This window comes from Suricata suricatta, chromosome 3, assembly GCF_006229205.1.
Source record: "Suricata suricatta isolate VVHF042 chromosome 3, meerkat_22Aug2017_6uvM2_HiC, whole genome shotgun sequence".
Taxonomy (NCBI): Eukaryota; Metazoa; Chordata; class Mammalia; order Carnivora; family Herpestidae; genus Suricata; species Suricata suricatta.
The window spans coordinates 109,457,761-109,473,196 of NC_043702.1; the positions used below are offsets into that span (position 1 = coordinate 109,457,761).

Consider the following 15,436-nt stretch of genomic DNA (forward strand, 5'->3'; position numbering starts at 1 on the left):
CAAGGGTTGAAGGGGGAGAGGGAGGGGGGGGAAAGAGGTGGCGGTGATGGTGGAGGGCACTTAAGGGGAAGAGCACTGGGTGTTGTATGGAAAACAATTTGACAATAAAATATTATGGAAAAAAAAAAGATTCCTGCCTTCTTCAACCAGTTATTTTTTCTTCTAGTATGTGCTCATGTTAGGGAAAATATAAAATAAGAGAGAAGGAAAAATAGATAAGCAAACATCTTTTATAACTTTGCATTCCATTTAACCAAGCAATTAAAATTTTATGACTATGTTATGAGAAAAAATCAATATTTTACCTGACAGATATTTATCATACTTTGATCTATAATAGTAAAAAAGAAAGAAAGAAAGAAAGAAAGGACAATGTGGATGTCCATCAGTACAGGACTGGAAAATAAATTTCAAGTATATCGAGAGAAATTTTGTGTAGTCAATAAATAAAATTATGTAGAAGAATATGAAATGACCAGGAAGATATCTGTGATGCAATCTAAGCAAATAAAGCATGTTTCAAAAGAACATTTAACATATAACCCTGTTTCTTCATGCATTTATATAAAGAATATTTATATTTATTTTTATGTAATATTAATATATGTTTGTGCAAAGTGCTAATTAAGACTCCTCCTGGCTAGAGAGATTATAGCTAAGAAGCTGGGGTTCAGCCATTTCTAAATATTCATATGGCATGAAAGCACAGACTAGGTTTCAAACATATATATTAATATGTCCAGCTTTCAGATCTAGACTCTTCTTACCTCATTTTGTTGCTTCTATTAAATTTACATGAGGTGTATTAACCAGCAACTCCATAATGGGCTCAGGTAAAGAATTTAATTAGATGTAACCAAAAAGAACATTCTAAAAGAACTAAATATTCTATCTTTCTCACTTTTTAACTATCCAAGCAAGTTATAGGATTTTATTTACATTTGGTCTTATCAATATGCATAGCAATCATAATTGAGTTAAAGATTTGATTCCAAAAGATCAATTGATTTCAGGGTCAACTCAGTGCTTTTGTTAAAATTATATCACAGAGTAGCCACAACTTCTGGTAATTTGTGACCATCTAGAGCATGCCTTCCAAGCCCAATGCACTAGCATAAGTACTAGCATAAGTTTTTCCTTCCTTCCTTCCTTCTTTTTTAAGAGAGACAGAGTGTGTGTGTGGGGGGGGGGCAGGTGCATGCAAAGAGAGACGGAGACACAGAATCCAAGCTGTGTCTCAGCACAGAGCCTGACACAGGGCTCAAACCCACGAGCTGTGAGATCATGACCTGAGCTGAAGTCGGACGCTCAACCGACTGAGCCACTCAGGTGCCCTGTCAATTCTTTTCAAGGCTCTGCAGATACCAGACTTCATTGAGATAGAGAAAACTTACTCCTCAAAGAGGTTAGATTAGGCAAGTTCTTGGGAGTTCAACATGAACATTCTCTATTTCTCATTTCTCCTTTTCTAGCCCAGAGCTAGGATGACTTAATTTCCCCTCACACCAAGGAGAGGAAGTAAGTAGTACAGCCAGTACTTTATGTATGAATTTTGATTGAAGATGTGGACAATCAATCCTCTTCCTCCCCCCACCCCTTATTTCCTATCCATTCTCCTTGTGGTTTGTGGGGCAGACAGATGGCGGAGACTTCAGTGGTTGGAGAAATGACGTCAGATTCCGTGATGGTGATGGAGGAAGAAAACAGCTGTTAGGATTTGCACAGCACATGAACTTTGTCAAAGGGAATGATGTCTATGTAGGAAGAATAACGTTTAAAGGCATGAAAGAACATAGCAAACCTTGAAGACTTTACCCTTAAGGTCTTATTTGATGGCAAGGGAAACAATGTAATGAAAAAGCATATCACAGGAGATGAGAGGCCTGGAGACAACAAGGGCAAGGTGAAGGTGTCACACAAATGTGAGTTATTCTTATCTCTCCAGCATTGGGCCCAATGAAAGAAAATGAGGAGTGAATTTAAAGTCAGAAAGCTTTGCTTTCAGTCTTGGCTTTAATTGTCCACAACTGAGTGATACTGGCGTCCTGAAGTGATCTTGCTTTGCCATTCCTTCATTTGCTCATCTGTGAAAGGGAGGTGACACTTGCCTGACCACCTCCTAAGATTGTCCTATATGTAAACAACAGTGACAACAAAACAAGCAAAAAAGGACAAGTGTCTTTGGAATATTGTAAAATGCCATGCAACTGTTAACTGTTTATTAGAATTATTTTCTAAGGGGCTGGCAAGAGTTTATTAGTCTCAGTAACCAATGGTATTGGGAAGAACTGTTGGGCATAACATTTTTTATTCTTGTGTGAAACAAAACAGTGATGCCATTTTTATAAGCCAGGCTATGAGTAACTGTGCTGGAACATGTAAATAAACTTCTACAAACAGATACTAATTGGAAATGGACTCAGACTCTAGAGGAATGGCAGGTGGCAGGATTTATTCATCTTCTATCAGTTGGAAGAATATGAAGAGCAAGGTGATCAATGGACAAAGGAAGAATTTGGGAACAAAATAAATTTGGGGTCAGCGCCAGCTCCTAATAACTGTGTGATTCTGGGAAAATTTTGTACCTCTTCTGACTCCTCAGTTTTCTCACTTATAAAATGGGTAAGGTAATGAGTATAATAACACCTAACTTGCAGGGTCAGATTATTGAACACAATCCTGTAGCCTCCATTTGCTGGACTAATCTGCACATAGGACTCCTCTAAAATATTTATTTAAACTCCATATTTCCTTCATTATGTCTACCTGATCATAATAAAATCATTTTCATCCAGTGTTAGAATTATTTTATTGATCCTGTAAAGATATCCTATGAAATTTATTATGTAGGTACTTCAGATTCCTAATACACCTGCTGACCCCAAAAGTAATCACAAACACAGAGCAACACAGAACCAAGGGAAAATAAAAAGAAATGAGGATAGAAAGAGTGAAAGGGACTTTAAATAAAAACTACCAATCTTAAGATTTAATGCTGTATAGCATATTAATTTTCATTTTTGTATATAAATAATTGTCAGCATAGAAACTTACTTCATATGAGTAATAACAAATACAATTGTTTGTAATCTATTGACGAAATCAGAGAGCCTTTTTAATTTCCTTCTTTCATTTCTTTAGAGTACTACTAAAACAAAATATCCAATGGAAAATATTACTTTTTGTTTTCCTGGATGGAAAAAATAATCCCAAACAATTGTGTCTGAAGATTAACTGTCATTTATAAATGTGTTGTGTGTGTATATGCGTGAATGTTACCCAACATCTTTTTCTTCAGTAATTCCAGCCTTTTCTCCCTTTCTCCTTAAAAGAACAGATGCCCTTCTTGTTCTAGTGAAATCCAGTTAAATGTAACTTCCTCTGGGAATTTTCACATTACTTGTGGGTGCACCCTCCCACCTCAACACCAAGCAGAAACAGTTCATCTTTCTCGTGTGCATAACACATCTTGTTTATACCATTAGATTCCTTAGCAATTAAGGTCTCTACCGTATACATGCTCCTGAGACACAGCACCATGTCTGGAATGTAACTGGCATTCCACTTGTGGATTTTGACTGAAGGCATAGATGGCTAGGCCCGCCTTCCCCTTATTTCCTGTTGATGGTTGTTAAGTTTGCGATGTGTGACAATGTGGTACTATTTCAAAAGTTGGAGAAGTAGGTCAGAATTGGGGATGGTGTTGGAGGAAAAACAACCATTTTGCTTCTCTGTTCCATCTTTCTTATGTTGTGTTATTACTTTTAATCACATCAAGCAAATTTCCATTCCAGTCTTTAGAACAATATTCTGTCAGCATTGTGTTGGGAGAGGATGAATTTGGAAGAATTCTTACATAGTGCACAGAGCACTGTGCAACAGCCTATGGCTACATTCTCCAGCAAAATCTTGAGGCTTTTTGAAAAAAATATTGTCTTTATCTTCCCATGGTGACTTATGAGGCATGTTTAGGAAAATTTTATTTTAAAGGTCAGAGATTCCAACAGAATCAGCCAAAAAATTTTGAAGTTTATAGAGTGATTAATTCCTAGAGTCCTTCATTTTCCAGCCCTTTAATTCGTGCAATCACATTGAATGTTCAACGTCTATACTGCTTTTCAAAGTCTTTCAAATTCTCTGTGCCGAGTCACAACTGGCAATTCATAAATAGAACTGATTAACATTTCCCACCACAAAGATCTTTGAAGGAAACTAAAAACAAAAACAGCATATTTGTTGAATCCAATTTGCTTACATTTCAACACACATAACTCCACTTAACTGGCCATCACAGCAAAAGCCACAACACACACACACACACACACACACAGCAGCATGGAGCTAACCACATAAGTCAACAGACAATGCAGACAAACTTGAGGATAAACCAAGATTTTTCTACCTCTTTTCATAACAGGTTAGTGCTGGCCCTCAGTGTTGGTGTACAGTTTTTATGGCATGGGAAAATAGGGATGTTTCTGCCCTATAAAAATAAATGTGTTGAAGGCTTTAGTTTGAGCTTAAACAACGTCAGAAAGTTCCAAAGGCACTGGCACAATACAAAAAAAAAAAATCCCACATACAAATATATCACTAAAATATCACCAAAACACATGGCAAGACTCTAAGAAAACAGTGGTAGGAAAACTACTGGTTTCTTGGAGGATTTATGCAAAAGTTTTCAACACCTTCCAGAAAAACAAAGCATAAGAGAGGCGTGCTGGTGGGTCTGTGGTGGGCATATCTTGTCACCAACCACCATTCACACCAAGTCTTTGGCTTTGAACTGCTCATTAGGTCATTTTCTTTCCACAGAAGTAGAAAGCACAGAATCCTCGTTGTTCTTTAACTTTAAAAAAGGTCTTAGGAAGGGCTAAGAGAAAGAGCATGTAGAAATGCATGCATTATCTTTAAGAAGGAAAGGGATACATGGAATAAAAATGAAAATACATAAGAAATCTTCATTTTATATGTCATAATATACACTTATTTCCAAACCTTAGTTTGATATGAATGGTTTTTCATGGATGACATCTTTACTCTAGAAAGAGCTGGGACAGAAAGATAAGCAGGAAGCAGAAGTTCTGAGTTCGAATAAAGACAATACTTTTGTTACATCAACGGATGCAAGGTGAGCGATGAGGCTAAAAATTGGGAACATTTCCCAATTAGACTTAATGATTTGCAATTCCTCAAAAAAAAAAAAAAAAGAAAACTTACCATATTCTGTGCAAATTTCTCAAAAGATGTTCTGCGATCCACTGAGTGTTCCGACTTACATGAATGGGGTGGGTGTGGCAAAGGGAAATAGGGAACATAAATAAAAAGAAAGCAAGGAAAACAGAGCATAAAGAGACAGGATGATGAAATGAGGCAACACCAAATCCATGATCTAAGTCACAGGGACCAGGAAGGTAGGAGAGCTGCCAAGGAAGGATGCTAGACACAGGACATAGGCTCCCGTTTTTATTAGGACCTGTATTTTTAACACCAAAACTCTTCCTGTGCAAACAAAGTGGTATGATTTCAAGCAAAATCAAATGACACTAAATGAAGTAGATACATGAAGGTTTTGCGCTGACATCTGCAAAGCCTACATATTTGAAAATCTAGTGGAATGTCTTCAGAATTTCTTCATACTTTTATTTTAGGACTAGATTTCTGTTTATTACATCAATTCTGCAGGGCATTGCAGTCCAATAGAATTTGCTGAAAGGATGGAAATTTCATTCTATGTTGTCCAATATTTCAGAAGCCTTTAGCTGAGGCCATTAAGTACGTGAAATCTGGCTAGAATTTTATGTACTCTTAATTAATTTAAATTTAAACAACCTCATGTGGCTAGTGGCCTCTGTATTGAACAAAGCAAGTACAGAGTATCTACTGTCAGTGACGAAGGCAACGGACTTTTAAAAATCATATTAGCCTAAATTACAGTCATGAATTATACAAAATTATAATTTCATCTCAAAAATTTCAGGATGCTATGGACTATTTTGACATTACAAAATAATGAATGATGTTGAACTTTTATATTCAGATTTTCCATACCCTGTCTCATTGATTATTTTGGTTATAAATATTAATTGAATAATGAGGTCTATTGCAGCTCTTCCAAATGTGTTTGGCTACCTTGTTAGGTGTGTAAAATTCATCATCAAGATACTAAGTAATCCAGGATGAATGCAAATTAAAATATTCTGAAGCAAACATAACTACATTTTGGCAACTTTCACTGAAAAAAATATGTCTATATTTAGTTATGGAGTATGTGACCTAATGATGTTATTCTTTCATTTTCATTAATTTTTATATTTTTTAATTTTTATATCCAGAAACTAGACATACAAAAGACTAACATAAAACATGAAAACAGCTTCTAAAAAGCGTTGTAAAGCATGAACATCTGCAGAAATAAACAAAACAAAAAAGAAAATAAGCAATCAACAAACAAAAACAAAAACATCTTAAATGGCCCTTATAAAATGCAAGGGTTAGGGGAAGGTCTTGGAGCGTGTTCACTTACCATTTGTCCAACACCCTGACCTCAGCAGAGGGAACTAATCCATACAATTATAACTGAGAACCAGATTGAAAAAGGTCACAAAGAACCAATACCTTTTTCTTTGCCTGTAGAAGCTCTTGATAGGCACTGGATCTTATAAAACGTGGGTATGAATCACTTTTCATCAATTTGTAAATGTGCTCCTAAAAAGAAATAATGGTTGAAGTGCTTCTTTATTATTTCTCAGAGAAAACCAAATACATTGTTAAGAATACAGTGTATGGTTCAAAACAAATCTGGAAGCAGCTAAAAGTAATAATGAGAATGTTGATGAGAATACTTTGTGTTTACAGAACATATGAATCTTCATATTTATAATTTTATTCATGGATCAGTATTTAAAAGTTCCAGAGAGGGAGGGAGGCAAACCATAAGAGAGTCTTAGATACTGAGAACAAACTGAGGGTTGATGGGGGGTGGGAGAGAAGGGAAAGTGGGTGATGGGCATGGAGGAGGGCACTTGTTGGGTGAGCACTGGGTGTTGTATGGATGCCAATTTGACAATACATTATACTAAAACAAATAAATTGGGTTGACAGCCACAGAGGAGGCAAGTCACATCCAGTCCTTGAAAAACATGAAATTCAGTTAATGGAATGTCATGAAGTTATTTCAAATCAACTTGTTGATTTATGTAAGTGATTTGAGAATACATATAAATCTACTATCTCTTAAAATCACTCCAGGCCAAAAGCGAATGATGTGAAGTTAAGACTGAGTAATCATTCTAGATACCTTTGGCATCTACAATATACTTGGAGGATGCAGACTGGCCAGATGAATCATCTCTTTAGTGCAAATTATATTAAAAAATGTCATTCATATCCACTGTGGGCCAGAGCACAATCCAAAATATATTGTTATATTTAATTGCTAAATCTCCCAATTTGTATGATTTAAAAAAAAAAACAACTCCTTCAGTGGCAGATTAGGTAGATATTTAATAAATTAATCCTATAATTAGTTTGCAATGTTCTATACTGATGATGAATATTGATAGATAAAGAAGTCAAAGAAAAAATGCATTGCTCCAATCCAGTTGTTGGCCCCATCGGGGGAGATTCTGCTCTGGCGTACTGCGGCTCAATGGAGCATAAATGCTCCTTCCTCTTTGTGGTCTAGTGAAAAATCAGTTAGATGTAGAGAGTATCCTGGATGTCCCAATCTCTCTTTGTTTGCAGAAAAAATATTATTTTAGGAAATGACTTTCCCTGGTCTCAAACACAATAATAATTGGAGTTATTCTCACTCAATATCTAGCCCAAGATTCACCTCCAAGAGTATGGTCCATTTGAGACCCTGTCAGAATTTGTTGTTAGAAAAGTGGAGAGATGTCTTGTTTTGGAGTCAAACTTTGAAGGTTTTAGATCATATCCTGCTCAGGGCCCGCCACTTACAAACATGTAAATTTAGGTCAGTTTATCTCTGAGTCTTGGTTTCAATTCTAGGGTAGTTGTGAGGTTTAGAGAAATGATATATATGTAGCAAAGTAGGGGGATCTGTATAGTAAGTGCTCAGATATACTTGAATATATGCCAGGCACACTTCGAGCGATTGCCTATATTAGTTAATTTAATCCTCACTAAACCTCAGTGAGGATGGGAACCATTATTATACCCATTTTAGATATGAAGGTCACAGAAGGTCACAGAAGGTCACAGAGCTCTGACTAGAACCCAGGCAATATATCCAGGTGATTTGAGAATATAACTATCTCTTAAAATTACTCCAGGCCAAAAGCGAATGGTGTGAAGTCATCAAGGGCAATGCTTTCTTAACCATTACACTGTGTCCTTTCTCAATAATGGCAGGAATTTCTATTACTATATTTTTGAAGATGGGGTTCAAAAACCCATCAACTAATGGAGTTAAATATCTGAACTTAACTGAAAAAGAAGCCCAGGGTCAGGTGGTAATGTTTTCTATAGAAAATTATGCCTTTTCATTGTATTGAAGACTTATTAAGCAAGGATATTTTTAATGCCACCAATAACAAAGAAATGTTCTTTTTATGACTTTAGGGAGGTCATTTCAGAGATTTTACACATTGTTGGCTCTAGAAAAATGCTTGAAATTTAATCTTGAACTGAAAGAAAGATATATGCACAGAGAAGTAGGCAACAGGACTACAATTTTCACCCTGCTCTTTTGCATGTGTCTATAATTGTTTCTACATACAAGGCCGTGGCAGAGCAAGAATGGTTAGCTGTCTCTGCCTGTGTTAGTTTTCTATACGATGGCTCATTTCTTTAGACCAAAGCCACAAGAATGTACTTTCCACTGAGAGTGAAAACAAGGAAGCACAAGTATGTATCTTATTTTTCATCTTCTAGATTTTATTTTAACAATATAGTTATTTGGAAAACAAGATACTTTCTAGAACTAATATTCTTCTCTAGAAGATGTTTAAGAAATAAGAAGTATGCATGTTCCAATTTAAAAGTCAATCACAGCACATCATTAGGAAAATAATACCCCAAAGTTTATTTTTCTTCTTGAGTACAATTTTTTTAGAGAAAGTAGAAATTAAGACTGTGTCTAAGGAGGCAATTATGTCCAGTTTGAGGGAAAGAATCTAAATATTTGTCTTAGGAAATTAATATCTTAATATAAATGTCCTTTTTTCCTTTACACAGATTGAAAAGTTAACTTGGAAAATTCATATATGCCTAATTCTATTTCATTGTGTCATCAGAGACAAAACTGGTTCGAGTATGATATAACTTTAATTACTTTAGCTTAGTCCTCAGTACTCATAATGCTGAGTGTTTAGGAATGTCAGCATCTTAGATTGCCACATCAGAAGATACTGCAAAGATTTCAACTATGTGTTACTGAGCTGGGGCCATCATTAGATAAGTGTTTTCTCACATATTGGGTGACAGAGTAGAAAATGAAGTGTTCAAATATTTCAAGTATCCCTTTTAAGAAATTTTCACATAAAAACATTCAAATTTACAAAACATTCCCAGGCTTTAGAGACTGTTCATTTTAATGTGTCTCTTTTTTTCTAATTCAATTGGAATTATTTTACATATAGTTACCTAAATTGAAAGCATACGTCTAGCTGCCAATTACAGTGAAAATAAAACAGAAATATCTCAAATGTCAATTTCCCAGAGCACATTTGTGACATACTGTGAGGCCCACCCATATACCAACCTGAGCATCTTCGAATGTGTACCGTCCAGGCTCCTTCACATTCTGTGTGGTTTTATCATAGCTCTTAGAATCCAAGTTAATGGCACTGGGGGCTCCAGGAGCCAGAAATTCTTGCCATATTTCCTGAACTCGAGAAGGGACTTCTCTAATAGGCCTTTTCTTCAGGTCTTCCACTGCTAGCCAGAATCTATGGAAAATGTGACACCGGGCATTTACTGTGATGCCTCATAATCTTCAAATTCTTATAATATTGACTGATCATACAATTCACAATAATGCATAACAATGAACTCCTTTTTTTCTGATGGCTTCCAATATATGGCCTTTACTGATTTTTTTTCATTAGTTGTATTCAAAGGTATAAATGTTTTCAAAAGGAAATATTGAAAACAATCTCTTTTAAGTGTTTGCTATTGAAAGGATATTTCCCAGAGCCCTGATTCTTTACAACTTTAATTTTTACTAAAGCAAAATAGCACCGCTAAAGAACCATTTATTAGAAAGGAAGACGAGATTTAAGAGAATTAGGATGAGTGACATCAAGCATCCGCTTGGGGGATAAAGCAGTGCACTGTACTGTATCCTGTGGATCTGTTGTCCACGTGGAGAATGAGAGCAGTACAGAGAGGATTTCCTGCTCCACCTGGCAGAGGAGTCACAGCAAAGCTCTACTAGAATTAAAAGAGGCCTGAATGCAAGATCAGAAAAGGCCTTAGCTGGAGAAATCAGGGTAAGTAACTAATTTTAATTTTAGGTTGTTTAGTTCAGAGAGTTATGGAATGACAGAAACAACAAGCTTTCATATGCCATTGTTAGAAAGGTTTAAATCTGCAGAAGCATCATTGCAATTCAGAAACTCTGAAAAAAACAAAACAAAATAAAACAAATACTGACTTTCTTCTAAATATATAACTATATTTTATATACTTCTATATAGAATATATATGCTGTAAAGAAAAAACAGAATGTGTTTTGGCTGTAAGAACAAAAAGCAAAGTCTAATAATAAGGGGCCACATTGTATTAATGGGCTTCATTTCTTTAAAATTCGCTCTATGTTAATATCATTTTGGTTAGAACTAGAAATAATGTTGAAAAGATGAATATGGGGACCGCTGGGTGGTTAAGCATCTGACTCTTAATTTCAGCCTCAGGTCATGATCTCATGGCTTTGTGAGTTCCAGCCCCATGTCGAGCTCTGTGCCGACAGCGTGGAGCCTGCTTGGGATCCTCTCTTTCCCTCTCTCTTTATCCCTCCCATGCCTGTCTCTGCCTCCTTCAAAATAAGTAAATAAACTTAAAAAATGAATATATAAATCACTATAATTTTTTAAAATGAAAAAAATACTTGAAACAGGAATAAACCAGGTCTATGTTATCCTCAACATGGACCATTATCACCTTAATGGCAGATGTGGTCATGAACTGGGGCAAATGACACAAAGACAAAGGTCACTACAGGCTACAGAGTCTTAAGAGAGGTACAATCTGCAAAACAGAACCTTCATAATTATTAAATTTTAACTTGGGCATTAATGAAAGGTCAGAAATAAGCAATTGAGCTAGTGTTAGAAAATCAAATATGACTCCATCTAGTGGGTTTCCAGTTTCTAGAGGTCATTTTCCCATAGAGATATGTCACAGTAGACAGTCCAATTTGGACAATCCTTACACATGAAACTACCGTTATTGTTGCCAGAAGGTGATGCTCAAGACCATTTCATCCAAAAATAAGAGATTTGGACACTGTGCAAATCTAATAGGAATGCCAAGTGCCATCTGAGATAGCATAAATGTTGTAATTAACACTCATTCAAGTCCATCTCAGCATGCTCTCAACACCTTCATCAAAAGAATTTTTCTATCCTCAAAGAAGCACTAGAGAAAAAGGTACACCATTCAAATGGCTGCCTAACATTAGGACTCCAGAGTGACTCTCAGGGAACAGAACAAACTGCATAGTGTGGGAGTGCAGAGCAGGAGAAGGCCTCTGCCAGGCAAGCACTGGGCTGGTAAAGGGAAAGCTGATACAGATGCAGTGACATCTTAATAAAAAAAAATTAATAAGAATCCCTACAGTAATATATAAATGCAGGCACTTTTCTAAGTGGTTTAGCCATATTAACTAATGCAATCAAAACAACTCTAGCATACATGCTATTATGTGCCCCATTTCTGAGAAAAGGAAACCGAGGATATGAAGATTAAGTCACTTATTTAAGATTTCTCACTGGGGCTTCTCCCTGGATAATCTGCAGCAGCAGATATGCTTATAGCTGTCTCTAAGACATCACTGCCTTTATTTTTTTTAAGCTTATTTATTTTTGAGTGAGCAAGGCAGAGCATGAGTGGGAAAGGAGAAGGGAGAGGGAGAGAGCATCTGAAGGAGGCTCCAGGCTCCGAGCTGTCAGCACAGAGCATGGCACGGGGCTTGAACTCATGAACTGTGAAATCATGACCTGAGCCCAAATTGGATGCTTAACTGACTGAGGCACCCAAGTGCCCCACATTATCGCCTTTCTTAGTCTTCGTCTTACTTACAGTGCTGTAATAACCTAGTCGAATGGAAAGGGCACTGGTAAAATCCCACTCCCCTTAATGTATGGTAGCTGGAATAGGAGGAAGTAAGTCTTTGAGCCTTGAGTTCAGTAAAATGGGATGATAATGTCTATCTCACTAGGTTTCTGGTAGATGATAAGATAAATTATGTACAAGGCACTTTTGAGTGCTCTACACATTTTTAGACACTCAACAACAAAGCTCTTATTAGTACATTTCCTTGGTACTTCCACTATGCTTCATGCTTTACTTGAAAAGGGAACGAGCAAAACACACCAATGGACAGTAGAGGTTACATCTGAGGAATAAGTAGTCATCAATAAACAGTATTCCCTGACTTTTTTTTCTCATCAATACTTGAAGAACATAGGAGTGTTATGCTTCAGTAAAGAGCAGGTGCTTACAGGCAGCTGCTTGATAAGATGAACTGAAATTTACTTAAGCTCAACTAGCCTTTCTGGCCAACTGGACTGTTCTTTCTCCCTCAGTGTGTGACACCAGACACCTAAGCAGAAGCAGCGAGGCTCAGATTTGAGGAGCAGTGGAGTGTAGCCTCCACTGGTTTTTAGGAAGTCTAGGATGCCAATTACTAGCCCATCTGACTTGGACAAGATGCTTAGTCTCCCTCAGACATATTTTGCTTATCCAAGAATGAGGCAAGAATGCTTACATTTCATTTTTGTTGTGATGATTAGATGTGTAATAATCAGAAAGAGTGAACGCAAATATAGCATGGCATACTTGTAACAGTATGGATAGAATTGTAATATAATATATATGAACTATGTCATATTTCTTAAATGAAATGACTTAGTTGGGAAACTAGCATGGTAAGGGCGCCTGGGTGACTCAGTCAGTTGAGCATCCAGCTTCAGCTACGGTCATGATCTCGCAGTTGGTATCTGGCTCTGTGCTGACAGCCTGGAGCCTTGGATCCTGATTCAGATTCTATGTCTCCCCCTCTCCCTGCTCTTTTCCCACTCACACTCTGCCTGTCCCTCTCAAAAATAAATAAACATTAAAAAAATTAAAAAAAAGAAAACTAGCATAGGATAGAATTATTGAGATAAGAAATGGTTAAGGCCTGAACTAAGGAATCAGCAGTGACTCAATTCATTCATGAAACAAACATAGTCAGCACTATTTCCTTTGCCCAGACCTTCTTTTCTCTTACATTTTGGCTGGTTATCTCCTGACATCCAAGTCACAGCCTAAAGCCATTTCCCCCGGGGTGCCTTTGCTGACGTCCAACTCTAGGTTAGTTATCCCTCTGTGCTTCTCAGAGCTGAATAACCATGATTTTGTGTTGCGATCTAAATTCTTCTCTGTATCCACTACTAGGCTGTAGTTTTAATGATCAGGAACCATTTTTATTTATAATGATCAAGAACCATTTTTATTTGGCTAGTGATACTGGTGAGGCTCATTGTTTATTTCTCAAGTTTATTTTTATTTATTTTGATAAAGGGGGGGCATGAGTCATTGGGACAGCAGAGAGAGAGGGAGAGAGAGAGAATCTCAAGCAGGGTCTGCACTAAGAGCATGAAGCCCAATGCAGGGCTTGATCTCACAAACTGTAGATCATGACCTGAGCTGAAACCAAGAGTTGGACACAACCTACTGAGCCACCCAGGTGCCCTGTTTCTTGCTTATTTTTTCATCACTATAGCTATGATGTTGGCATTTATTTAAAACTTAGAGACTAGAGGAAATTCCATCTTCCCATCTGCTAAAAGGCTAAAAATATCCTTTATCTCTGCTATATTTTTTATGCATTCTTATATTCAATAATTGATGATATGACCTTGATATAAAAAAAAATCCTTGCAATGTAGATTTTCTAAAAGCCTTGTCAAGATGGGTTCCCACAAACTTGAAAGAATAGGAGGCTGCATCCCAACAGTTCATGACAGGCACACATATGTAATAAAATTATTCCAGCTTCCGTCTGTGGTCATCTTGCTTAAACCATAGGACATCTGTCAAAGTTCTACATGCTTTTGGATGGTTTGGTATTGGTATCTGTTAAATCAGCTGTAAGGAATCTGGCAATGCCTGGAGCTGCAGTGTTCCAATGAAAATAAATGAATGCTGGGACCTTTCCACAAATGAATTCCACAGGACTGCATAAGTCATGGTAAAGTAAATTAGGGTATCAGGTTTCAAAAGAATAATGAATAAGAGAGCTCATGGAAAAAGATTTTTATGTAGTGGAAAGTTATCACTCACTTCAGTAATCTTAAACAGAGCCATTAAAATCTATTTCAGTGTCTCACATTTAAAAATTTAATTTCCAGGTGCCTCTTAAGTTAGGAAAATTTCAAAAATATGTAAGGATGATGCTTACAACAGATGGGTGGAATGCACACCCCTCTCCTACTAACAGCTCAGTGTGGTGTGGCCCTCAACTGTCCTGAAGCTATTTTTAAATGTACCAAGAGCATGAGCTGCTGCATAGTATTGTTGCAAGGTGTTTTTAATAGGCACCCAGATCTTACTTTAAGAAGACCAATATTGATAAATAATGATAATTTAGTTGCACAAATATTATTGGCCATTCTTAACTTTGCCAGACTTTAGTTCAGATATACTTCTTTATGGAGTCCATTTCAAAAGCATCACATTTATATACTTGATAGATGAAGAGATAATGTTAAAATAAACCATTATAAGGAACTAATACTGCTGGACAGGCTTTGCCTTCGTTACCCTGTTTTCCTCCATCAAGAGGCAGAAATTCAGTGGGTCCATATCATCATCATGTTGGCAGGAGGGTAACTGATCCATTTAGTGCAAAATACCCAGACACATCACAGTGAGTCTCCCTGACACAGAATAAGATACAGTGTGTCTTACCTTAAATTCTCTGAGCTGAATTCTGACTCTAGGAATTTAAGAAACTGTTCTCTCCCAACTGGGTCTTTCAATGCTTCATCCATGCCAAAACCCCATCGTTTTACCCTCTGCTGACTTGGTTCTTTGCTATAGGAGGTAAAATAGGACAAATATATTCCTTTCATTACCAATTCTATCTTCTGTTATTACATCTCCCCTCAAAATCATATATACCTTGAAGTTCCCATCTTTAACCTATCTTTCAGAAAGAAAGAAATCTGTGATTGATGGTTGTGCATGAAATCATAGTGAAATA

General features: G+C 36.7%; 1 protein-coding gene across 2 annotated transcripts in view; it reads right to left on the bottom strand.

The window, feature by feature from the left end:
• RGS7 (regulator of G protein signaling 7) overlaps positions 1-15,436 on the bottom strand; it is a 488,559-nt gene that overhangs the window by 13,934 nt on the left and 459,189 nt on the right. For both annotated transcript variants that reach the window (XM_029934821.1, XM_029934822.1), the window contains 4 exons: positions 15,142-15,267; positions 9,728-9,914; positions 6,619-6,708; positions 4,403-4,483 (listed from right to left, as the gene is read on the bottom strand). In XM_029934821.1, the coding sequence (XP_029790681.1) occupies positions 4,409-4,483; positions 6,619-6,708; positions 9,728-9,914; positions 15,142-15,267 (478 nt within the window). In that variant the 3' untranslated portion in view covers positions 4,403-4,408. The remainder of the gene's footprint in view (positions 1-4,402; positions 4,484-6,618; positions 6,709-9,727; positions 9,915-15,141; positions 15,268-15,436) is intronic.